The 25590-nt window shown below is 40.0% G+C and overlaps 2 protein-coding genes across 3 annotated transcripts in view; both read left to right on the plus strand.

Annotated features, from left to right (window-relative positions):
- The window catches only part of sh2d3ca (SH2 domain containing 3Ca), a 56781-nt gene extending 51706 nt beyond the window's left edge, over positions 1 to 5075 (plus strand). For both annotated transcript variants that reach the window (XM_079365149.1, XM_079365150.1), the window contains one exon: positions 2810 to 5075. In XM_079365149.1, coding sequence (XP_079221275.1) covers positions 2810 to 2985 — 176 coding nt within the window. In that variant the 3' untranslated portion in view covers positions 2986 to 5075. The remainder of the gene's footprint in view (positions 1 to 2809) is intronic.
- Positions 5076 to 9690: 4615 nt separating this feature from the next.
- On the plus strand, positions 9691 to 19799 carry urm1 (ubiquitin related modifier 1). Its single transcript, XM_079363638.1, has 5 exons — positions 9691 to 9781; positions 11647 to 11717; positions 16521 to 16602; positions 18358 to 18406; positions 18967 to 19799. Exons 1-5 carry the CDS (start codon positions 9747 to 9749, stop codon positions 19033 to 19035), a joined length of 306 nt encoding a protein of 101 aa, XP_079219764.1. The 5' UTR covers positions 9691 to 9746; the 3' UTR covers positions 19036 to 19799.
- Positions 19800 to 25590: the final 5791 nt, after the last annotated feature.

Genomic DNA, 25590 nt, shown 5'->3' on the forward strand with positions numbered 1-25590 from the left:
ATGGGAAATACAGCAGTAAAGTCTTGCTGCTTTAAAGTTATCGTATTCTCGCCTAAAATACCATACATTTAAAAAACACATGAGACAGGACCTAGATACCACACTGAATTGCAAATCTATGCCCTGCACACCAAATTCATGTTATTAAAAGAACAAATAAAAAGGAACAAACTTGTAAGTGTAAGCCGTTTTGTGAACTGCTTCGCCTCCAGACGCTGTGGATCTAAAGCTAGTAGCATCTTAAATTGTTGCGACCTGCGTTTTCCAACAGATTGCCTGGAATAACGAGCCCGCAAGCGTTAGCATGGCATCAGGTGATAACTTGATCAGCAGGTAGAGCCATGGCAGCAGGGAGGAGGGCGAGTTGGTCAAGCGGTAAATGGTGCCGATGTGATGGCTATCTCGCTTATGCTGGTGTGATTTGTCGCTCTCATGTCACAAACAACGCTTGGTTGAGAAGACTTTAAAAACGTAACATTATCCTACATTTGGCCTTTTCTGCAATCATTGATCATACATCGAACTGAGGGCAAACTGATGGTACAAATACAATAGTTATCTTACGTCTGGCAACACTGTGATACAGTCATGTCTGTGGTTAATCTTAAATGAGACTGTACAGACGGCTTAATATACAAGCTTTCCTTTTATTGGTTTAAAGCCAGCAGCAGGGAAGATTTTTTACACATCCAGTTCATCATTTCATATATTTGATGGATCGCCAAACATTGTGCCCCAGACGATACGTCTAACAATGTTGGTAACTTTTCATCAAGGGGGAGGATATGCTTCAAATCAAAACGGAGATTTCTCAGCAACTAAATAATAAATAACCACAAGATTTTTGAAATACAAATCCATGCTCCCCCTGGATTAAAAAGACCTAAAGGCAGCTGGAGTGATCTTTCTATCTCTCGCAAAAAAAAACCGTTGTTTTAGACCAAAAACCACTTCATCAACCTCTGCTGTGCCTTGTGTTTAGCACTAATGAACAAATGGCATGCTAAGAAAACTTTAGCCAGACCAAGCGCCATGGTAAACATTACAGCTGTGTGTGTGTCTGCTGGCTCTTACACTTACTGTGCTATGTTAACGGCATTGATCTCTAATACCTCCCCAATGGTTTTCCGTTTGAGGCCATTACTGCTTTATTGAACCACGTGTCGATACCTATCAGCTCACATCTCTGTTTTCTCTTATACCTCATGATCGATCAGTCTGACCAGCTCAGTCTGTGCCCTTCATCTAGCAGGAGCCCAGCTAAAATGCTGTCTCAATACAGTTGTTGAAATTGGTTGATCTCAAGGTGTTCATTTGAAAAGCTACTCTCAGTTACCCCAGAGTTTAGGCGTACGGGCTGGGGTTGTATTTATTCAATCAACACCCGGACATAGAGGTCCAATTCTTTTGTTGTGAGCAATAAACTGGTGACAAATGGAACTGTCTGACGTTCCTTCCTTTGACTCGGAGTATGGACACTCGGTCACACTGAAATAATCAAAACATGTGTGACCAAATGTATTACATGTAGTTACTTTTTCACACGGAAAAAATGCAAAGCAATTATTTTTAGTGTAAAACAGCTTTCTTTATCACATTTTGTAAAAAAAAGTAGGTTGTTTTTTTCTTTCCAAAGCTCTGGGATTTATTTTGTGTTCTTTTTTTTTTTTTTTTTTTGAAGTGTGTTTTACCAACATTTGCAATGATTGCACAGTATTCTTGAAATGTCTCCGGTCTCAAGGGTATCAAACTAAACTTAAGTTTCGGCCTCCTTCCTAATGTACCGTAAATTCCGTACTATTGAGCGCACCTGGATATAAGCCGCAGCGGCTAAAAATAAGTAAATAAATGTATTTGTACATATATAAGCCGCACTTGATTATAAGCCGCAGGTGTCCACGCTATAACAAGAGCTATTTACACAGACGTAGGCTACCGGTAACATCCGCAAATACTGTAGCGTCCATACGGACGTTAAAGGACGACGAGAGCGTTCAAATAATAACTTAATAACCCGATCACTGTCGGCCGTGACCACGCCGTTTACAGCAGAGAGCAACACATAACTTGCCGTAACAATCGTACTCTCTCCCCCAGCGTTCTCTCATACAGCCACTCAACACGTTCTCGCTGGTGCATTCACTGACTCTCCACATAATCGGAATTATGAACACATTATCAACTACTGACTTTACAACATGAACCGTTACAATACGAAGCCTAGCCGACGGTGTCTGTAACACGGCTGATGAAAAAGATGACCGTAATACATTTCACAAGAAAAAGTCCATCCATTCACTGCCTCAGAATGACTTCATTACTCACTTCCTCAGTCTCTGTTGTCGCTGTCAGTGTCATCTTAACGTGCAGCAGCTCTGTTAGCTTCTTTGACAGCCAGGTCGATCGCCTTTAACTTGAAAGCTGCATCATATGTATTTCTCCGTGTGTTTTCCATCATGAGGGTGCGTGCACGAAGCGCAAAATGACTGATATTAAGATCCGACGTGACGAAGTCAAATGTTTTTGCGGCAGAAGCTCATTGTCCCCCATAAAAAATCCATGCATTAGCCGCACCGGAGTAGAAGCCGCAGTGCTCGAAGTGTGAGAAAAAAGTAGCGGCTTATAGTCCGGAATTTACGGTAATTAAAATGTATTTATTCGGTTGTATTTATTTATTGCTGTTTTAGCTCTTCCATTGTGTTGTTTATACCTATTATCCAATGATGGACTTGTTGATTTATATTTTTCATGGTTACAGGGTCATTAACAAAGACTTACATCCTCTTCTCTATCGTCCTCTCCTCTCCAGGTTTCAAGGAGCGAGCAGAAATACACGAGATCTTCCAAACCGAGTTTCAGATGCGTCTCCTGTGGGGCAGCCGCGGCTCTGAGGGCAGCCAATCGGAGCGTTATGAAAAGTTTGACAAGGTCCTCACTGCCCTGTCACACAAGCTGGAGCCTCCAGTGCGCCACAGCGAGCTATAGCACCTGAAAAAAACTTAGAGGGGGGGGAAAGTGTATGAAGAGGCAGCTAACAGAACGTGTGACGAGAGCAATATAGGAAGACAAAGAAGAGGGTCTCACTCATGAAACATGTTCACTCACTGTGGACTCCTCCTTCTGTTCCTCCAAGTGGACTTCCTCACTTAGCGCTAAAACATTTGAATCGTATCAAATGGGAGACGAGGTATGTTGAATGAAAAACAAGAGACTAAGATGACCAGCTTTTCTGCTTGGTACAAACAGAAACATGTGTACAGTGTGTACCGAGGGACAAATAGAGCTGCAGATTTGGCTTTGCACCAATAAAACATGGACACTCTCTTGTTGCAAACAACTGCTGTCACACACTGTAGCAGGACTGAAAACAATAACCTACATAGCTCATATCGACATGTTGTCTGGGTGGGTGAGTATCTGTGTGAGTGAGTCAACATTCCTGCATTTTCCTACATGATAAATGTTTCATGATTATTTATATTTTTGGCCCTTTTGATTTCAAGCATATCTAAACATCACAGACATTGCTTTACCAACCTCACAAGAATGTGTCAGTGCTCATTCTGTTAGAGCCATCTTCATAAAACCTCATTAAAAATGTATCAGGCTTGCATTATTAAATATACCAGAAATGAAATATTTGCCATAGCAATGCAGAAACTTAAATATGAGGGCTTTGTGAGTGGTTTAAAAAACGTAAAGTGGACAAAGCAACCCCACTTGTATGTTGCTGTTTGACTAATACTTTTGATACTCTTTGTCGTGTGCACTAAATCTAGCTCAAGAACAGCACTATGTCCTAAAACAGCATGTGTAGCCTACTCTTTAAATTAAGTTAAAGTAATGTTTCACTTAGTATCTACAATTTATGAACATGATGTGGTTGTAAATTTGCATTATTAATTACAAGGTTAATGCATGTCTTTTAAATGTCATACTAAGTGAAATGCTGCTTAAACCTCATTTAAATATATCGGCTGTTTGCTGATGATGAAATCATCTCTGTGCTTAATCTTACATGATACTGTACAGACAGAGGAATCATTTATCTTTCAATTGTTTATGCAGAATCGTGTATGTGGTTACCTTGAATCATACTGTACACACTGAGAAATCTGTAAAAAAAAAAAAAAAAAAAAAAAGTTGTCTTATTTTCATTGAATGAAAAAAAAAAAAGAAGTTCCCAAACTGAGCCAAATAAGGAAATGTTGACCACATTCCTGCTCCAGAGAATGTCTTCTGGTTGTGTCTTTTTACTTTGTGTTGCAGCAATGGAGCTATTGCTATGGGATTACATGTGGGTTGGCTGATCCGTGTTCAGTCTTTGCTGTGTGCAGCACGTGTGCCTGAGAGGGCTTGAGCCTGCTCTCAGAGATATGCAATCATTTCAACCAAGGGCTGAGACCCCTGAGGAACAAAAACTCATTCCGAATGTTCGACGTTTTTGCTCCCAACATCACTTTATTTTGAAAGACTCTACCCCCATGTACTTCCCATGTCATATGAGATATCAATCAACCTGGAATAATTCTAAAAATATCATGTGCTTTGAAGTAGTATAATCAGAGATCCTTAAAAGGACGTTAGGTTATCCACTTTCTAACCCTCTGCTGTGCTCATATCTAATGAAGATCAGTTAAGGAGGTTAGGAGACATTAGCCTGTTCCCACTTGAGCTCAAGTCAGCAAAAATCACAGAATCATTAATTGTAATACAAACGCACACAGGGAAAAAAAATCATGTTTATTGTTTGTGATTTGAGACCTATGTTTGAAATCAAGTGTCTTATAAGTTAAGTGACCTACTGGTTTAGGTTTGATATATGATAAAACTGATGGTGAAAAAGTGATGATGATAATGTGATATGTTTTTTTTTATTGTCCTCTGTTGAATGATGCACAGGGATGCTCTGACTGTGTGTGGACTCTCCTGTTTTCTCTTGTTTTTTACGACAGGACTGCGTGAGATGAACGTGAAAAGCAAAAAGACAAGAAATGTTTGTCGGACTGATCTCATGTTTTTTTACGTACTGTACATAGCAATTCACTTTTTTTTCAAATAAATGATTGCTTGTCTCAAGGAGTTCAGTTTGTTAATAAAAACGTATTAATTGCTGAATATACTTTTCGATAATTAGTAAAAATCATATTTATCAAAAGAGCTTAATGAACGATTAGATTTGTCTAGAAAAATGTCGGTTCCTCCTATAGTTTTCTTTTACCAGATTCCAATAGAGATGTCCTCATAAACCTAAAAACGAAATTAGGCCTCAGTTCTCCAAAAAAAAAATCAAATAGCACAACAACGAAGCCAAACCATTGCACAAAGTGAAATGTTTTCTGGAGTATATTTAGAGTCAATCTCACATATTTTAACATATTGACTGTACTTTAACTACAAACATGTGCATCATACAGTGTGACTAAAGTCAGTGCCAGATAAATTTGCTGTTTATTCAATGAGAACAATGAAATAGTGCTGATGAAAGCAATTAAGATTAGATATAATAAAATGACAAATTATTTATATAAAAAAAAGAACAGAAAAAACAGAAAAACATCAACAACAGCAAGAACATGACAAATGTGAAAAACTAAAACCCAGCAGACATATAACCCAAACATTATAAGAACTATCAAAAGAACCCAGGCAAAACAAAAAGCCAACAACATGAGCTGAGACCAAGAGGACAGAAGAATAAAAGGATTAAGAAACTAAAGCAACTAAAAGCAAATAAAAATATACCAGCAATAAGAAAATAAGAGCAGTAAGAGAAATAGAATCAAGTGAATAAATTATCAAAAAGACAATAATGTTAGTAATTATAATAAAAGTATGTATAAATATAAAACATAAATAGACAAAGTAATTAAGATAAAAAATGACCAAATTAAAACAGGTGAGAGTATTTTAAAAGGACAGTAAGAAGTAAGAGAAGAATAGTGAAACCAGAGATATAAGACATTAAGAAGATGACATCACATAAAAGCAAGTCTGTAAAAGACTTGTTATGTGATGAGTTATATGTTTTAAGAAGGGATTTAAAAGAACTGAGGGAATCTGCAAGTCTTATCTCCTCAGTGAGGTCATTCCAAAGTTGAGGGGCCGTGACTGAAAAGGCCCGGTCTTGTTTATTGTCACTGTACAAGTACATAATAAATAATGCAATAATATAGGCTTATCCTTTAAGTTATACACAGTACACTCTTTAATGATGAAGATGTATAGCAACAACTTACACAAATGTATTAAAAAGGGTCTCATCCTGGAGTCAACCACTTGCAATAGATTTTAGTCCCCTGTAGATGGCAGCATTTCACCATCAAACCCAAGATGACCTTTACAAAGGCTGAGTTCTCCCTCATCCTCTTAACTGCAGTCATAAACAGTCTGGTTCATCTGCCTTTCTCTTTAGTCCACTAGTTTTATATCTCACCCTGCTCTACAATCTTTAGATTCTTAACAACAAGACAAGCTCTTTGTTCTCATTGCGCTTCGTATTAGTGTTAATCATTGCATTGCAATCTTCTTGTGTTTATGTGAAAGTGTACTGAGCATGTGTGACGTCGGAAGCATCACATTTTTTTCACAGACAGACCCACAGAGATGGCAGTGGGAGGGAGGCAAAGACAGATGGAATGTGCGTGTGTGTGTGTGTGTGTGTGTGTGTGTGTGTGTGTGGGCAAATCCATGCATGTATGCATGCGTGTGTTTTTGTATTAACGTGTGCTTTTGTCAATGTGTATGTTCATGTGCACTAGAACACAGATGTTGCAGGAATACTTGCTGCTTACCCCCCTCATGAAGGAAGCAGCAGTAGGGCCTGGCAGCTGTTAGACTGAATGAGGGGGAGGGTCCAGTTTATTTCAGGTGAGACATTTTCTTTTCTGAAAAACAGAGGGTGTACAGGAGAAAAATTTCTTAGTGACTTAAAAAAAAAAGCGGTTAGTAAGATGATAAAAGACCCAAACAAAGCAAAATGCAATTGAATTGAAGAGACTTCAATGCACCATAATCTGCTACCATAGAAAATGTATCATTCGCTCTCCCCTTTGTCTCCCTTTCCCATACAGTTCCATAGGCGTAACATGTTATGGATGTAATCTCTAAGAGGATTCTCTCTGCTTGGTATCATGGTACATGTTAATTTCACCTCTTTATGTTCCTTATTGAAACAGACCCAAGATCTCCCAGGCCAGCCAACCAGCCCGCCAAGCGTCATCAATTCACCCCTAATCTCTCCCCCCAGTCCTTTTACAGCTAATCCATTGTGTTGGTCATTGTCATCTGATCATGTGTGACCCCGGCTGCTTTATAGCTGGTTCCTGGCAGCGTAACATTGACTTTTGACATCCATCTTCTGACAGATATCATGGGGAAGGGGGCAGTAAAAACTTGGATTTGGCTTTTTATTTCCCTTTTTATTGATATCTCTATTTCTCAACGATTTCCAGCTCTCTCACCCAAGTTTTGGTATGAGAGGTTGGGGTGAGAAAGAACTAAGAACTAAGGGTAGGATAGTGATTGGAGAACGCCGTTAATTATTATTGAAAGAATGTCTTGTTGGGCTGAAGTTTATTACTACTTGTGTGTCGTCGTTCCCCCCCCCCCCCCCCCCCCCCCCCCATAGTGTTATCAGATCTTTAATGAGTTGGGGTGAGGAAATTGTAGTTTAAATGCAATAGTGCAAATCAATGACTGCAGCTGTTTTCTTTCTTTTACCAGATTTTCTACTGGTTGTATGCATTTTTAAGTTTTAAAGTACTTTAAAGCAGCCTAATTAAAGATCACATATACATAATTATAGCTATAAAGTCTATGCAAATCTTGTAACATGCAACTATTTGTGCACCTTAAGAAAACTTGTTAAGACTGATTTTGTATTTACTGCGCACAGACGTTTAAAAAAAATCTAAAGAAATTCTAACAACAGAGCCAAGGCGTACCAAACACAGCTTTACATAAACCTCAAACCAGCTTAGCAAACATGATGTGACACCCAGTGATGGTGTGATCATTCCTGGATCACTCATGAACCGTACAGCCATAACAATCCCACCCACACCCCACCCTCTGCCCCTTTACCTCCCTCTGAGCTCACCCCAGGACTGTTTTCACTGGTGACGATACTTATCATACTCCAAACACAAATGGTTCTCATCATGTCTTTATCAGAACATCCACTGCGGCCTCTGCCATCAGAAGACTCCTTTCCCGCCTCATGCCTCACCCACGCCTCACTCCTCCCTCACCCCACGCCAGGCCCCTGGTCGATCTGTCTATCTGCCCCTGCACTGACTCCTCATTAGCACATGAATGAAGGCAGGGAAAGGCCCGCTAAGGCTTGGACGCCAACAGAAGGCTGCAGATTTGCAATTCAAACCTCCTAACACCCCCCCCCCCCCCCCCCCCTCAAGCCACTGTGTACTGGGACTAGAACTGTCACCAGTATGATTGAGGATGTATATAAGGAGGGAGAGAGGGATCAAGAGAGACAGATGTGCATTCACACACTCATGCCTTGCTTGTACACACTCTTAAATTGACAGGCACAGTGCACAATCATGCAGACATGCAAATGCACAGTGCATGAGAGAGGAAGAGAACGGCTGTAGCTGTGCACAAGTGACTTTCAAGTAAAATTATTTTCTAAAATAAAGTCTGAGAAAATAAAATTTCACAAATAGATTGTGTTGAAGCTTGAAAACTAAACTCATCGCTCCAGTTCCTGGCTGCAGTGTGTAATTCAAATTATGTAAGACCTAAAGACATCTCTGGCTGTCTTTCAACCTATGAACCTGCTCTGTGAAGTAAAGAGATCCAACTGTTCGCAGAGAGCAAACCTATAAAACGAATAAAACCTCCAACATGTGAGCCAACTTTCACTTTTAAACCTATAGGTTAACACGTTCTATGCCCCATACTGTCTTTGACTTCCCATTAATTACCAACATGTTCTCCTTACCAACTTCACTGTCTATGCCTCTACATCTTTTTATAGCACTTTTCAAAAATACATTGAAATGCCCATTTATTGTGTGTATTGGTATATACAATTAAAGTGTCCTTGACTTTGGATTTAAGTTTATTATTTACAATGCTCCACAATCAAAGATTAACAACTGTGTAAAGAAACAACAAGAACAATAATGATAATAATATTAGAAGTCTCCAATGCTTACATGTTAAACTACATACATTTTAGGCAAACATAAGAAAAAGATAAGAAAAACTCATAAAATCTTATAGTAAAAAAAAAATTGGAGTGAATTTGATTTAAAGTTCCTTGGCTTTTCATTGTAACGGGGAGGGGGAGGCAGTAAATTAGAAAAACAACAGCCATAGCAAATTGTTTAAAAAAAGAACGAAATAGAAATTATGTTATTCTCTTTTTTTCTTCTTCTCAAAAACTAGGGGTGTGCAAACTTTGGGGTATTTTTCCTTTTAAACATTTTTTTTGAAATTTAATATTAGTGTGTAAGCAATGAAGGACACTTGATTTTCCTTAGTAAATGTTGGACATGAAGGACATTTTATTTTGACAAAGAAAGAAAGAAAGAAAGAAAGAAATCTATTAAAACATATTTTCTAAATGAATTGTTTTTAAATATACAAAAGCCTCTTTATGAAAAGTTATGCCAAGCTTGTTAATTTTAGTGATTTGACGAACGGCAAAAAAACATATACCGTTTCTATGACGTCACTTCCGCTTCACTCCTCCAATACTTCCTGCATGTGCCGACAATATGGCAGCGCCCCTGAGCATTCATCTGGAGTTTGGGTAGGCGAATTTAAAAGCATTTTTAACAGTTTTAGTTGCCTGTTTTTTATGTTCTGATAGCAGTTTTGTGGGGACAACATGTTAAACGACCGCTGTGTTTGAATATATCGCTAACATGAATTTTGGTTTATTTAAAGTAGACCTATGTGAGCTGACTGACTCTGACTGAAACATCTTCTTAGTGTAATTACAATGAACAGCAGCCACTGAAACATTTAATAAAGACTACATCAGCTCGGACGAGTCTGTTTCTCTCCTCGTTTCTGACGCATTCGCAATAGATTGTAACAAGCGTGAAGGACTGCAGCTGGACTAAAGTTAATAACTTTATAAAAGTAAATCACTTTTCCATTAAAAACCACAGAGATCAGAATGGAAACAAGTCTGACTCATCTCAAGAATGAGGACTTGAGACCTCACTAGGAACTGGCTGCTGTAAAGTCGACCTACTTAACACATCTCTCTCAAAGGACTTGACCTGATTTAAGACCGGAACATCATGAAAATCCCACAATAATGAAACAAATCTTCATCTTATCTTAGTACAATATGACCGGGGAGAAATACAATGTTATGATCAATTGCTGTTTCTTAAATACATTTTATAGTGTCCAATCCTTGTCATGGAAAGAATGAATATGTTTGAGTTATTCATTGTAAATGTGTCTGTCAGCTGGTGCACATCAGGTCAGTAGATATACAAAAAAAAGAAAAATGACTGCAGGAGAGCATCAGATGTAACATCTGAACTGTGCCACTCACTCACTCGTCGAGTAACCGAAAAACGCACAGCTCAATTACCTTTATTTTATCCAGAGAATGTCCCGGAAAAAATAGCTAACTCTCCTGCAGTACTGTTACCTTCCATCTGCAAAACTGCTTGTCAAATGAATGGATGCAGCAACCAGGAACATGTATACATTAATACTTAATGACAGATTTCTTTTTAACTTTGAACGTATAATTCATGTCATGAAGCTGCTCTGTTCATTGATGTTCTAAAGATTTAATATGTTAAATCTTTGTTAACCTTTTCATCAACATCAATGTTAACATTTTCTGTGAGATAAATCCAAGCAGAGGTTTGGAGGAATAACTAACTACTTAAAGCTTGTGAAAAACACCAACATCTACCTTTTTGTCTTCATGGTTCCTTTTAAGACTGAGACACTTAGCAAACCTTGAGTTTATGTTTTTATACAGCTGCCTCACACTCACCGGAGTAGAATAAATAAATGGGTTGAGTATGTTTTCCTGAGACTTTTTACAATCAGCGGATGTGAAAGATAAACTCACACAGTCTAACCTGCAGACAAATGGTTTCTTGACAATGTTTCGGTACTAGACCTTCATCAAGAAAAAAAGGTTTGTAAAAATGGGCCTGACATCTTAAATGGCCTGCAACCAATCATCATGATGAAAAAAACGACTGAAATCTTCAGAGATAATCTCATTTCAGGGGAAAATAAAAATCACACTGAAATCCAAACACGAGATCAGAAACGCTGCAGCAGATCAAAAGGTCGAAGAAATGGCCGGTATCATGTTTCATACTTATCCACATAGACCCCAAACAGAATATTGAAATAGGCTCCACAAAACGACATGTGACTGGACAAAGGATTTTTTTTAATCAATTGATTTTCCATTCTTGTTAAAAAATCCGAATGAACCTTCAGACCTCTAAATAAAAAGTCAAAGTTGAGGCTCATCGGTTACTTACAGGCATCGAACACGAACACGTGAGGTTTCTCTCCTCGGGTGGTCGTGACGCATAAGATGTGTGGTTGATAGGTTACTGAAGGACAAGCTTATCACAGGTCACACATTTGATTGAGGGATTTTTACTCCTTTTTTTTGTCCAGCGGTGGAGCAGAGCTGCTGTTTGATGGCGTGAAGGAACATCATGTGACTCTTCCAATCCAATCAGAGCCTTGTGAGTATCAGCCGTCACCTGTCTGTGATCTATATAAGGAGAGAGTGACATCCAAACCATTTCCCCCCCCCTTTTTTTTGTGACTATGGTGGCATGACGTCAGACAGTTTCATCCCAGGAAATCTGATGACATTGCATGTTTTTACGATATTGCATGTTTCTGTTGACAATATTTTGTTTCCAGACATTTTCCAGATTGATCAGCAGCTGAAAAGACAATAAACAGAGGAAATCTGAAGGTCCTCCACTGAGACGTACTTTAAGATGTAAACACAGGTCTGACAACTCATTACTTAACTATCAGTATATAGCAGCTAATGTTAGCCTTCAGCCACTTCCTCACTAGCACTCGCGTTCACTTGGAATGAATAGATGAGCGCTCGTGCTAACGCTCAGACTCTCTCTAGCTAGCTTTAGACCATTTGATATCGTGTCACGGCATGGTAGGAGATGCCGTGACATGTTCTTTTCCAGTAACTAAATCGTTACCTAGAGAAAGGCTGAGAAATGTTTGGCAGCGATCCAAAACATTATCACCTAAAAAAATGCAAAATCACCAGAGTAATGTCCAGTTTACACACAGTTGTAGCGATCACTGTCAAACAATAGATCTCCGGGAGAGAATGATTTGAAGGGTTCAAAGAAGCTGTCCTTTAATGGATGATAGGGATGGAGTGTCCCTCTGAGTGAAACTGCTCATATAGCACCTAACTTATACATAACTTCACTTTAATGACATGAGGGGAGGGGAGATTTAGTTTCCCAGTTAGGACCCAGGTCATTCAGAAAAGCAGTAAAATAAGTAAAATTGAGATGTAAGAAAAAAAGAAAGGCTGTCATGGAAGTATTTAAGATTTCTCAAATGAACAGATGTGTGTGAGCATTTTTGTGTTTGTGTAAAAAAAAAAAAAGTGAACAAACAAGAGAAATCTGCGACTGTTGTGTCTAACTGAACAAAGGGTGTTCATCCACGGCGCTCGTGTTACCACGACAACAAAAAGACAAAAGTTGACCACAACAAGGAATGCCAGAAAGATATGACCTTGCTACACTAACCGAACTCTCTCTCTCTCTGTGTGTGTGTGTGTGTGTGTGTGCGTGTGTGCGTGTGTGTGTGTGTGTGTGCGTGTGCGCGTGTGTGTGCGTGTGCGTGTGTGCGCGCTAAAAACCTGAGGTGTTTGCTATGCGTGGAATTGAGCCGTGTTCTTTCACACTTTAAATGTCACAGGTGCACAGACATTGTGACATAACATTTCCTGGTTGATTTGCACATCGAGATCAAAAGTCCGATCTGCTGAGCCTGAAAATGTTGTTCCGAACTAAGAGTGTGTGTGTGTGTGTGTGAGAACACAGACGCGGTGCAGTGGAGGCAGTTATAATTGGTTCTGAATCCTCCGTATTTCTCTTTGACCCCAGTCGGTGATTGATGACCCTCGACTGAAAGACCCCACCCCCACTCTCCCTCTCCCTATCTCCCACACAACGCCCCCCCCCCTGTTCTAAGGATCACACACTTTCTGCCCCTCGTATCAGCAGAAAGATGGATAGCTCCCCCCTTCTCAAATGACCGTCATAATTGCACAAAGACAAAAACGCAAAAAGAGAAGAAGAAAAAAAAGGGGGGGGGGGTAAAAAAAAAAACTGCACGCACAAAAGGAAAGCAGTTTTGAATGAGCGTCAAAATGGCGCCTTTTCCCTCCCTCCATGCATCTTTCCCACCCACGCAACGCAGATATCCCAAGATGCTCTGGGAGCGCGTGACGCATTTTTCCCCCTCACTCATCGTCTTATTTTGTTCCCACTCTACCTGCTCCACAAAATGCCTCCGAGTGTCTTCGCTTTCTTTCTGCTTTCCTCTCTTCACTGCTCGTTTCTTTACATTGTCCTCCTTTTTTCTTTTCTTTTTTTAACGCAGTACGTTTCTACAAAGCAGGCGGATTTAAAGACCTGTGTGTAACCTTTTACAAGAGAGCCATTAAAAGGACACTGCCCCATGACTGTTTCTGTTATAAAATCTCAGCCGATGAAGGTTTGAATTATTATTGACCTGTGTATCGAGCTACAGGCGGATTTTTATTTTCTGTGTGCAAAATTGTCTGTTTGCTTGTGTGCATGTGTGTGTGTGTTGTGTGTTCGATCAGGCAGAGACAGAAGAAATAGAGAGAGAGGGAAGGAGAGCAGGTTTATGAGAGAATTAAAGTGTGAGTGACTGAAAGAGAGAGAGAGAGAGAGAGAGAGAGAGCGCAAATGAAAAAGTAAATGGGCGAGCAGATGAAAGAGCGAATAAGGGGTAATGGTGGAGAAAAATTACCCTTAGTGAAGAACAGAGAGAGAGCAAAGAAAGGAGTGACCACAAAGAAGGAGTTATGACTGCTGTGGTGATTAGTTCTGTTTTTAGCCCCGCAGAGGTCAATATTCACTGCTGTGTGTGTGTGTGTGTGTGTGTGTGTGTGTGTGTGTGTGTGTGTGTGTGTGTGTGTGTGTGTGTGTGTGTGTGTGTGTGTGTGTGTGTGTGTGTGTGTGTGTGTGTGTGTGTGTGTGTGTGTGTGTGTGTGTGTGTGTGTGTGTGTGTGTGTGTGTGTGTGTGTGTGTGTGTGTGTGTGTGTGTGTGTGTGTGTGTGTGTGTGTGTGTGTGTGTGTGTGTGTGTGTGTGTGTGTGTGTGTGTGTGTGTGTGTGTGTGTGTGTGTGTTGTGTAAAGGGAGGTGTTTGTCTTTTTTATATGGAGGCCAGAAACCATAGAGAGAAAAAAAAAAACACAGCACTATCATTACACTACTGAGCAGGCCGACAGCACTGCAATTAACCTGAACACCTTTCAGGCACGCACGCTTAGAACTGCATGTGCAGACTCACACACACCAACACAGTGACACACTTTGAAACGCACATCACATCTCAGAGCCACAGAGATCGCGCAGGTGCGTCCATTTCCTAGTTCTTGCAACTCCATTTGAAAAGCTGAAAGACAGGCCTTTAAATGTGTTTTGTTGTTGTGTTTGTTGTTGTTGCCAGTTTCACAGATGTTTTTTTTTATGATGTTGGTGTTTGTATAGTTGATCTTTTTTTTTTTATTGCGAGTTGTCTTAGGTCATTTCTGTGATTTAAATGATTTAAATGATTTATGAAATGAGAGCATCATTGTCTGAAATTTGGACCCAATTTAAAAAATGTATTCAAATGAATCTAATCTTAACGCCTCTGTAAAATTGTTTTCATAATCCTGGGAAATACAGTTATTAAGAGCAGTGTCTTGATAATTTAATGCACCTCCCAGTAATCTTCATCTGACAGAGAGATTTACTGAAGTATAGAAAAATCCAAATTCTGCCCGGCTGTGTTTCTGCAGCATTTTTCTGAATGTATTTCTTGTAATAAAAAATGTAAATTAAATTAAAAAAAACTGCAGCTATTTTACCGCGTTCATGTGACGTCAGTTCTGCCTTTCATCCAGCTGAACTCCTGAGTCCCCCGTGTGTTTCCGTATCTACCTGCCATGACTCCTCGGCTCTCCTTACACCTGGCTCCAGATGACTTACCGTCGTCCTCTCACCCTCTGTATCTGCTCCCATCTGCTGCTGCGGCTCCTCTCCATTTTTTTTTTTCGGACTTTCTGAAACACATTCGCTCTCACTCTCTTCCATCTCATCAGTCTCTACTCATACGTCTGGTCGTCCATTTTTTATTTTTTTCTCATTTCAGTGTAAGACGAGTAAAGGAGGCCGTGGCTGTTCATTTTGAGGTCGTCGTGTGTGTGTGTGTGTGTGTGTGTGTGCGTGATATGGCTACCAGCGCTTGCTGTGACGCTCTCTCGTGTTATCGCGAGTCATCGTCCTCCTGTACATTAAGTAGACAGCTGTGATCATACACACGCTGGTGTGTCACTACCAACAGGAGATCTGCGCTTTGTTGCCACCCTTGCGTGCCCATGTCGGTATATGATTTCATTTTCTTTTATAGGCAACAAAAAAAAAACCCTTCTTAAGGAAACACACCAAGCACGAGCACAGACCCTCAAAGGTCTGCAGCCACCTTCAATCTTTACGTTACCAGCTGCCATAACTCTAATATATTCATTATGACTTGTTTAGTGGGGATTTATCCTAAAACCTCTCTTTGTCGTTGCCTTTGTGGCTTTCTGTCAGCCGCTCCGAGAGACGCTCGACCTATTGTGGAGACAAGGTCAAGCTGATTGTTCAAGAGGTCAGACGTGTAGAAAATGTAGGCAACGCTCAGACTGAGGCAAGGGCGATTTAAATGATCGATCTTTATGGAAAATATTATTATTAAGGTGGAAATGTTTCTTTTATTATTTAAAAATCTCTGGAAAAAAAAAACAGTGTAACCCTAGAGTCACTTCTAGTCATGTTTTCGTGATTTAAGAAATAGATGTTTTGGGGAAGGATTGAGGCTAGATATTACAAAATAGTTTTTTCTTCAGACCTTGAAAATGACATTTCAAGCTGATGCTCTCAGCTCTCTTAGTTACCTTTTATTCGTTTCTTTCTAAATAAGGTATATAATGTCGCTCTTGGCCATTGACTTTCCTCAACCCTCCCCCCAATTTCAGAGTCCTCTCCTTCCCCCCTGAACATACACTTACACTCATAAATATACATGCAGACACACACACACACACACGTATACGCAACGTCGTCCCGCCTGGTGCTCCCGTCGCGTCACATCGACCGGGAGGCTGGAACCTTGCACCTTGACCCTCAACCTCGGACCTCTGACCTCTGTTGTCTGCCTCTGTATGGGTTTTAATGTGTGTGTGTGTGTGTGTGTGTGTGTCTGTTTTTCAGGGGATGTGAAGCAGCTGCTGGTCTGGATCCAACGGAACCTGCTGAAGGAACGGCCTGAGCTCTTTGTCCAAGGAGACTCTGTGTGAGTGTGTGTGTGTGTGTGTGTGTGTGCGTGCGTGCGTGCGTGCGTGCACTTGACACACACTTGATCTGATAACATCCATACAACTTTCCAGGATTTGTAATGCATACACACAGCCACATGATAAATATAATACTGTCACTATGAAATGTTTTTCAAATGTGTTTAAAAAAAAAATCTGATCGCTAACATATGTCGAGGTTTAGAAATGTGAAACAGAGAGGGAAGTTGACGTTGCATCGAGGAGATTTCTGCAGCATTTCTCCTGCAGCTTAAAACTGCTGCAAAAAAAAACCTAGTGTTGCCATCAGGTTACGGGTTTCAGTAAGATGATTACCTGTGAGCAAGTGTGCATTGCGTGTTTGTACGCACACGTGTGTGTGTGTGTGTGTGTGTGTGTGTGTGTGTGTGTGTGTGTGTGTGGGTCCAGGGCTCACAGCAGTCTTATAGGACTGGCTGACTTTTACTGCTGCCTTTGTGCAAGACTATTTATAGCTCCACCTAAACCAATGAATGGAGAAAAGCCTGGGCTACCTATAAACCTTATAGATTAGGTGTGTGTACTTTATGTAAAGAGCACACACTGTTTCGAGCAAACCCTCCTTAAGGCGTTTCTTCACGTTCTTAAAAATATATCTTGTGGAAATAGTTTGGACATTTCTAATATATATATATTTTTTCCATCTTCATTTTTTTCTGAACACAGCCCTGATGTGTGTGTTGAAGCTTTTTGTGCGTGCTCACAGGTTTCTCGCATGTTGCCCTTCTTCACCAACGTCATAAAGCACCCACAAGGTGGAGAGGAGCAGCATGAGACGCAGCAGCATCTGTTACGCCATCCACATTACCTGCACACTTCAGTATTATTCAGAAGACTCCCCATAGGAACCCATAGGGGCCTGATCTTACCCCCCCATCATCCTCCCTTGAGGGTGAAGGAAGCTCTCTAAAAGGCGTTATCTGTATGTCACTTTTGGGCTGACTGTTTTAACATTTTACTTTTTAAATTTGAAATCTTCACACATTTTTTTGAGAAACAGACGCATGGCACAGCAGCATTGAGAATAACCCAAAGGTCCCTAATGGTTGAACATGTTATAGTGAACATAACACAGAGATAAAGTAAGATTTGCTGATAGATTTATTATATTCAATTCAATAAAATACCACAGTTCATACACTGGAAAATAGCACTTGTCTTCACTGTATTTGCTTTTTTAGAATTATTCCCCCCCCCCAAAAAAAAGACTGATCCCAAACATGAAAAAATGAATCAAACAGTTACAAGCAGCAGTGTAATTTCTTTCATGTTTTTGTGGATACTCTTCGAACGATCTGTGCTTTTAAGTGCAAAACTGTGCCGCTTTAATTGTAGATGTAATGTAGTAAGAAAGAAATAACCTCTGTCTCCAAAAAAGGCTTAACCAGAATTGTTTGTAATAAGTAGGGAATGTTATCGGTATAAAAAAATAAGCTTTGATTGCAAATTCAAAGGCAGCATTCAAGGAGAGAATAAAGTTGTTTTTACTTCATTTTTCTATAGAAAACCTCAGATTTTAGAGTGTTTCATTTAGATGTTCTATTTGTTTCATAAATGGATGCAGCATTCTTTATACATTAGAATGTTTGGATGTTTTCTTTATATCTATGAGGGTGTTCCAGTTTGTATCTTTTATTCACATGTAGACATTTGTTTGTGTGTCAGTGTTGCCTTTGGGAAATGTGTCTGACCCATAGCCTTGTGTTTTCCCTCAGGAGACCTGGGATTCTGGTGCTTATCAATGATGCAGACTGGGAGCTAATGGTGAGCACTGGGAGCCACGTTCAATGTCAGATAGTGAAGTGTGTGTGTGTGTGTGTGTGTGTTGTGGTTTTTTTTGCAGACCTCAAAACATGCGTAAGCGTTTTAGCCCTTGGTTGTTTTCAGGATGCACAGTCATGGTGTAATATGATAGGGGGCCTTGCATTCAGCTGTCTTCATCCATATGTTCCCTTAGCGATATTCGAAAGCCTGTTTTTAAACAGCAGCAGGAGGACTGAGTGTGTGTGTGTGTGTGTGTGAAGGTTAGCCAGTAAGATTGTTCATTTTCTCTGAGTCACTTCATGTTTCATGTAACGTAAACGCAGCAGCAGGACTAGTTTGTCCTTGGGGCCTCATATATCTGAACACATATTTACATGCACACACAGACTGAATGCTTTAATTTGAATCCATTGATTCAATTACAGGACGCAACACAGGATGTAAACGAAATGAAAAGTTTGTCATTGATTGGATAACATTGGAAACATAGGAGTATTTTTCTCCTCTGACTTCTAGAGGTGTTTGAATATTGAACGTTTTGTGTGTTTTCTTAACCTCAGGGGGAGCTGGATTACCAACTACAAGACCAGGACAACGTGGTGTTTATTTCTACTCTTCATGGAGGATAAAAAAAAAAACTGGTTTAAGGAAAATACACATCTCTATAACAGCCTTTCTCTTTACATGCTCTTCCTCTTTATCCCCACACATCTTAACATGTCACCCCATTGGATGCAGCCTGCACCGTGAAATCTAAGGTGATTGATGTTGGTCTGAAGGAATGAGTGGAAATTCAGAGATGGTTACCAAGAAAAAGGTGGATGAAAAACGGTGGGACAGGAATTCTGTGGATGTCTGTGTAAACACCAACATTTTGTATACTGGACAGGGTTTAAAGGGCAGACACATAAAGCCCTGCTTGTATTGGTCACCTCACAGGTGTGTGTTAATAACTGTGGTTGGTGTGTAAACCTCCCTCTATTCCAGCATTACTGTGATAGTCTGCATAACCTCATGAGAGGGACAATAATGACCTTCAGATCATAAAACCATCTAAAAGGAGAAGTTACGTCCCCCATCATTTGTATTTTATTTAAAATGTTATAAAGTGTTCAAAATACACTCTTAATTGGTTTAAACAGATTTAAGGACATGTCTCAATCATTTTATCTGTCAAATATTTTAACTTGCCTTAAAAATAAATAGAGAGTCCTGTCCAGTAGCATTTGCTGATTAACATGGTCACTGGAATAAACTAATATCTGATAAATAAAATGATCTGTTCAGAGATTAGACTGTGTAATAAACCTTGAATTAAATAATTAGTTGCTGCTTATTAAAATGAATTATAGTTTTTTTTATTATATCTTGTAATTAAACGAAATACATTTTATGTAAATGTTTTATTGTCGTTATTGCTTCTTATATAACCTTTAAGACACATTTTTGTGTTTTATATACATTTTACTTTTCTGCATATTAATTATACGTTATCCGAGATTTTTTTTTATTTATTCTTGATATTTGGTTGAATTTTTCCACGTTCATTCTTAGAATATAGGGACTATTTTCTGTCGGTCTGTAGCGAAATAACAAATGGTACATGGTTGATAAAATTAGTTTGACCTATTCTTATTGCTATTTTAATTGTGCCATCTAAAAGTACGTTTTTGATGTGAACTTTTATTTTAACGATCTTCCATTGCATCTATGTTACTTTCCTGCTTAATTTAACTCTTGTCTTATCTTTTTCAAATAATGTGCTTTATTTCTTTGGAAAAATCGCCAAAGAGTCCAGTTGTGGCTGCAGGGACCCACACAGAGGCCTTTAGCCAGACGCTTTTCTCAATTAGGATTGTGCATCACGCTTGGATAATTCCTGCTGATAGCTGATATCTGATCGATTGAAGGCCCTCTCTGTGATCACACTGCAGTTTTAGGCTGATTAGAGCAGACTTCAGGGAGATGTTACCCTCTCAGCTGGAATATTCATAAGAGGGGGTGTGTGTGGGGTGTAAACTACAGGAGCACCGCGGGAGGTCGAGGTCTCGCCTCCGGGTTGCCCTCCTCTAAGCGCCCGGGGCAACCTAAAACCTTTTCTCGATGGTGGAGTCCGATTTGCAACGGGAAACCGGCCGATAATGGCGGCTAAAAAGGAAATGCTAATGAAGCTGGAGGGGGTTAGAGAGGAGAAAATGTAGTGCTCTTTTAGCTAGCCGGTGTTCAGCCCTTTAACTTTAAATTATTATCAAATAGCCTATTAAGGTTAGGTTATATGATGTTTTCAATTTCATGCAGGCTGTGCATTTTTAAAACTACAATACATTTGAAACAAAGATTTTAGTGGCTTCCATTACAGCCATTACAAATGCATGTTACCATACTTTAGGCTACCCATAGGCTTAATACCTGGACAAATCTGAGGTTTGTATTCCCTTTATTGAGACTTAATTCACACAGTTATAAACGGGCTTCTATCCTCCATGTGTCCTGCAGGGAATGGACAATTTTCCTGGGATCAGTCATCACTGCATTGTGACGAGACAGTGAACGCACCATCACAGATCACATAACATAACCTTTGAGAACAATCCGGGTTAGACTGTGAAAGGCATTTAAAAAAAACCCTGTGCTCTCCAGTCTGCAACACAGCCATAACGTGAAAACAAGCAGAAAAAAAACTACCAGAGAATTATTTGAAATGAGCTTATTGCATGATTTATCTGACAGGTTGATACTTTTCTTTCATTTTTGTTTTTTTCGGAAACGAGTTCTCGCACCCATGCAGTGCTATATTTAGTCTACCTCATATTTCGATTATGCTAATTTAAAGTCGTTCTATAGGCTTGTTAGAGATTTCTTCACGTTTTTATATAATTTGAAACTGGGAACCAGCCTTGATAAAAGTAATATATTGATAAAATACCTATCTGCTTTAGTTTTATGATAGGTACACAATTATTTCAGATGCTGCACATTGGGCTCACATGGTTTCCAACAGTGAGTCCATTGCATTTAATTTTTAATCCTGTTGAGACACAGCTTCTCTCAATTTCTCTATCCTGTTGTATTAAGATTTGTTAGGAAAAAAAATGTAAACACTATAACAGCCGCCTAAATTTAACGCGTTGGAGGAAAAAAAATTGGGATTCTTGCAGACAAGCTTTTCATATCAAAATGTTTATTTTGAGTGTAATCTGTGAAGTAGCCTAAAGAGCACAAGTAGCACAGTCGTTAAAAAGGGGGAATGCATTCCTGTAAACATGATGTTCTGATCCCCGAGACTTAACAAAGGTTATCCTTTAATATTCCACCAAAACACACGATATGTTGGATGCATGAGTGTGTGTTTTGAATTAATGTTGGGTCTACAACTAAAAACTAAAAATGCACAATTTCAACATATATTTGAAAGGTAGGCTAAATCTAATTTGTAGGCAATATTCCTAAGCGTGTACTGATTTAAGACAGCACTCCTTTTTATTGTTTACAAAATAAACACAGGTTAAATAATTTACCAACTTTTTCAATAGTGATTTGAATTATTTTCCAAAACGAAAATGTTATCTATAAAAAGAGAGCAAATACGAGATTTTTAAAAAGGGCTAAAGAGCGTCCCACGTGACGTAGCTATCAATGACGCTGGCTCTACAGATTTGGCAGCATCAAACGTCAGGCCTCTAGTATTCTGTTTGGTTCTGCAACAACCTAAAGCAAAAAATGTGTGGTTTTTTTCACCCACTAACACATTTGTGTGTAGGTTAAGTGTCTCCTGGAGAAACCTCTATAGTTTACCTTAATATGCTTGATATTTTCTCTCAAACGAATGAATGGGCTACTAAGGATTTATTTAAAAATGCATTGATAAAACCAAATGTAAAATGTAATAATGATTAGTGTCCTATACTGAATCTACCTTCTTTTGCGATGTAGTATTTAATTGTGTCGTTCATGGCTTTTAGTGTTTGATGGTCCAGCTTTAGCTTTGCTCATCTCCTCCTGCTACACACAGGCCTCACTCTGCACTCTCAACTCACTTCATTCTACTATTTTCCAAAAGTAGTCGATACATCGATGCTTCCCGTCGATATTTGCCATTTAAAACAAACAGTCCTGATTAGATCTTCGACAAAGTGTAAATACCAATCGGGCCATGCAAAAGACAGCAAAAAAACATGTTACATGAGGCAGAATAAGGTTTCCTCCAATTTATTGGAGCATTTCCCACTAATGTCCTTTGAATCTTACCTGAAATTGAGACAATTAGAAAACAAAACGACACTAAAGGCCTTTCTATAGAAGCGTCTTTGTGCTGGAGAGAGGCCTACATTCTGCATGTGGCGTTTGGCCAAAGATAGCAGCAGTGATGAATGTGAGTCTGCAGCAACAGATGTCCATACACAATTCTTGGGGTTGAATTTGAGTTGACTCAAGAATTGCGTTTGGACAATCAGACGCTAAAGACTCTGTGTATCCTCTGCCAAACATTAAAGGGCAAAAAAGAAGTCACTTTAAAAACGTTTCAATCACAAGGGTGCACGAGTAGTTATTGTAGATCTAGGCCCAGAGCTGCACCTGCTACGGCTGCCTGCATGCCCTTTGACAGACCGAGCTGCAAACTGTTTCTCCTCTTACTAAAGAAAGGGAGTTGTAGCACCGTGCATTATTTTTTTTAAACTCTCTGATGAGCATTCACCTTTAAAGCTACTTTAAAAAAGGAGCTTTCTCGCACACATTTCCAACAATAAACTGTTGCAGCAGAAAATATACCTAAAGTAGGCTATTTTTCTGCAACACCTTTTAACTTCAAAACTCTAAATGCCTCCCCCTTATTAAACCCTTTTATTAGACCTAAGTCAATAAGAAGCAAATCCCCTCATCTGATCTGACTGAAAAGAAAATGCACTCAGGCTATATTAGCAATTGTTTGATAGCCTCGTGAAGGAGGCACATTGTTGCAGCCACAATCACTTTGTGACATTACTTTTTTTTCTCTTAAAAGCAGCATATTCATTATCTTTTAATCTGCAGCGTTACATCTCCGTGTCTATAGTTGTAAAGTTAACCCACAAGTCAGTTCACATCTCTGGGGCCTTAAGATGGCTGAAATGCATCTTTAAGTAAAATGTCATCTCTTTTGGTTTCACCTGGGAGTTTCACTTTCAAAGATGTGTCAAAAATAGCACGAAAACAAAGTGGATTGCACTTCTCTTTCATCTTTAAGTCCGAGGTTCAGGACGCCAGAGGAAAAAAAAATGTTTCTCCATTTCGGCACCTGTTTACTGTCATCGATTTAGGGAAAGACTGCTCAGCTGTGGAGTCTCACGACGCACAATGTCTTTCCACGGACGTTAAATCTAAAAAAAAAAAAAAAAAGAGAGAGAGAGAGAGAGAGAGAGAATCTCCCCTCCTATTTGAAGAAATACTTGGCGCATTAATGTTCTTTCCTCTTCTGTTTCAATGACGATTTTCATTCAAAGGAAACCCCTTAATTCCCGGTGGTGCTGCGTCCTTGGTTCAGTTCCCACGAATTGCGTTTTCTCGTATCTCTCCGTTCTTAATCCTCCCGAGCCAGCAGCGTCGGATGGTGACGAAAAGAGGCTGAGGAGCATGAGGAGAGAGGCTGGCTCCTGCCTCCCTTCCTTTCACCATACCTTCTCGGCTCTCTCGTACTAACTGACTGCTCGATGCCCCTCTCTCTCTCTCTCTCTCTCTCCCTCCCTCTCTCTATGTGCCCTCCTGGCTTTTTCCCCCTAACAATATACGCTGCGTCCGCGGCGCGAGGCGGAGAGAGGAGTGGAGAAGGTCCTCGCTTGGTACTGAATTTGAATAACACCACGGGGTGATAAATGTCCATTGTACTGCTTAAGTAATGAATCTGCGCTGTCCTCTATGTCACACACACACACACACACACACACACACACACACACACACGCCAGCAGCTGCGATGAGGGACCAGCAGCCCCTCTTAAAGACACAACAGCCCTATTTTCTACCAAAAAAGAGATTACAATCCCGACACTGTTTACTCTCTGACCGCACTGCATGACGTGCACTGTTTGTCTTTGCCTTCCTCTCTTGTATGAGCAAACTAGTGCAACGCTGTAACCAGGCACGCGGGCATAAAGTGGTGCCTTCAGCGCCATGTGCGGCCATTCTGCTACAGAAAAGGCTAAACTACTGTATGCAGGCCTGTGTGGCAAGTTTTGTCTCGGGTGACAGAAAATGAGTTGTTCATGATGCTCCTGTGATGGACGACTGTTTGGTTAACAGAGGCCGCGTTATCATATTGAATATGGACACATCATCTTTTATGTTCCAAACTTCCTTTTTAATGAAAAGGTTTTAACTATCCAAACTGCGCAAATGTGAAACTAATTGCATTGCACATATAGATAAACTCCCATTTAAATGCAACAATCCAAGTTTGAATCTTAGCCCACGTGCACCTGTTTCATCGTGAATGCTGTGACTATTGAGATCAGTTTAAGCATCTATATTACAACAACGAGACAACTTTCCAGAACGCTGAGCCAAATTCTATAGGCTAGTTTGTTTATTTTTATATAAAAAGCTGGCATGCTTTACTGTTCATGTGTGTTTCAGGTATGTCATAATGTACAGACATACGAATGTGGGTGTAGACGCAAAGAGTATGGCGCATGTTTATTTCCCACTGAGTATAAAATCTGTGTCGAACCCATCCTCATGCCGTGCATGCATAGCAGTTTTGAGCGCTGCGTTTGCGCTGCAGCTTTTTGATGCTTACAAACGTCCCCTTCCTCTAGCTCTCTCACTCACACTTTCCCTCTCTGCATCTCTTCCCCTCTCTCTCTCTAATAAATCATCCTGTCTGATCCCGCCCCGGGCGCAGGGGGTCCTCCTCTTTAAAGCTCAATCCGTTTTTTCCCCTTTTCATCCTTGTGAAGAAGCTGAGTTAACCTCTGCTGATCCACAGGGCCAGAGCCCCATCTCAGCTCTTGCCCGCCTCTCTCTTATTCATTCATTCAGCCAGTCACTCATTCATTGCTCCTTTTTTTCTCTGTGCTGAAAAACAAACTCTTCTATGTCCACTTCTCTACCTCTCTACATCCCTCTTTCTTTTTTGCCTTTTCACGCCCTGACTCTTCCAGAGGCGGGAAGCCCAGAAGAAGTCAAGAGGGTCCTCTTTACTCTCACCT

Source organism: Symphodus melops, assembly GCF_947650265.1.
Source record: "Symphodus melops genome assembly, chromosome: 16".
Lineage (NCBI taxonomy): Eukaryota > Metazoa > Chordata > Actinopteri > Labriformes > Labridae > Symphodus > Symphodus melops.

Bases quoted from the DNA above. Each gene is read 5' to 3' on its own strand.
- urm1 (XM_079363638.1), top strand. From the start codon at position 9,747: ATGGCAGCGCCCCTGAGCATTCATCTGGAGTTTGG. The intron at 11,718-16,520 runs GTGAGTATCAGC...TCTGTTTTTCAG, and splicing joins TCCAATCCAATCAGAGCCTT to GGGATGTGAAGCAGCTGCTG. The intron at 16,603-18,357 runs GTGAGTGTGTGT...GTTTTCCCTCAG, and splicing joins TTTGTCCAAGGAGACTCTGT to GAGACCTGGGATTCTGGTGC.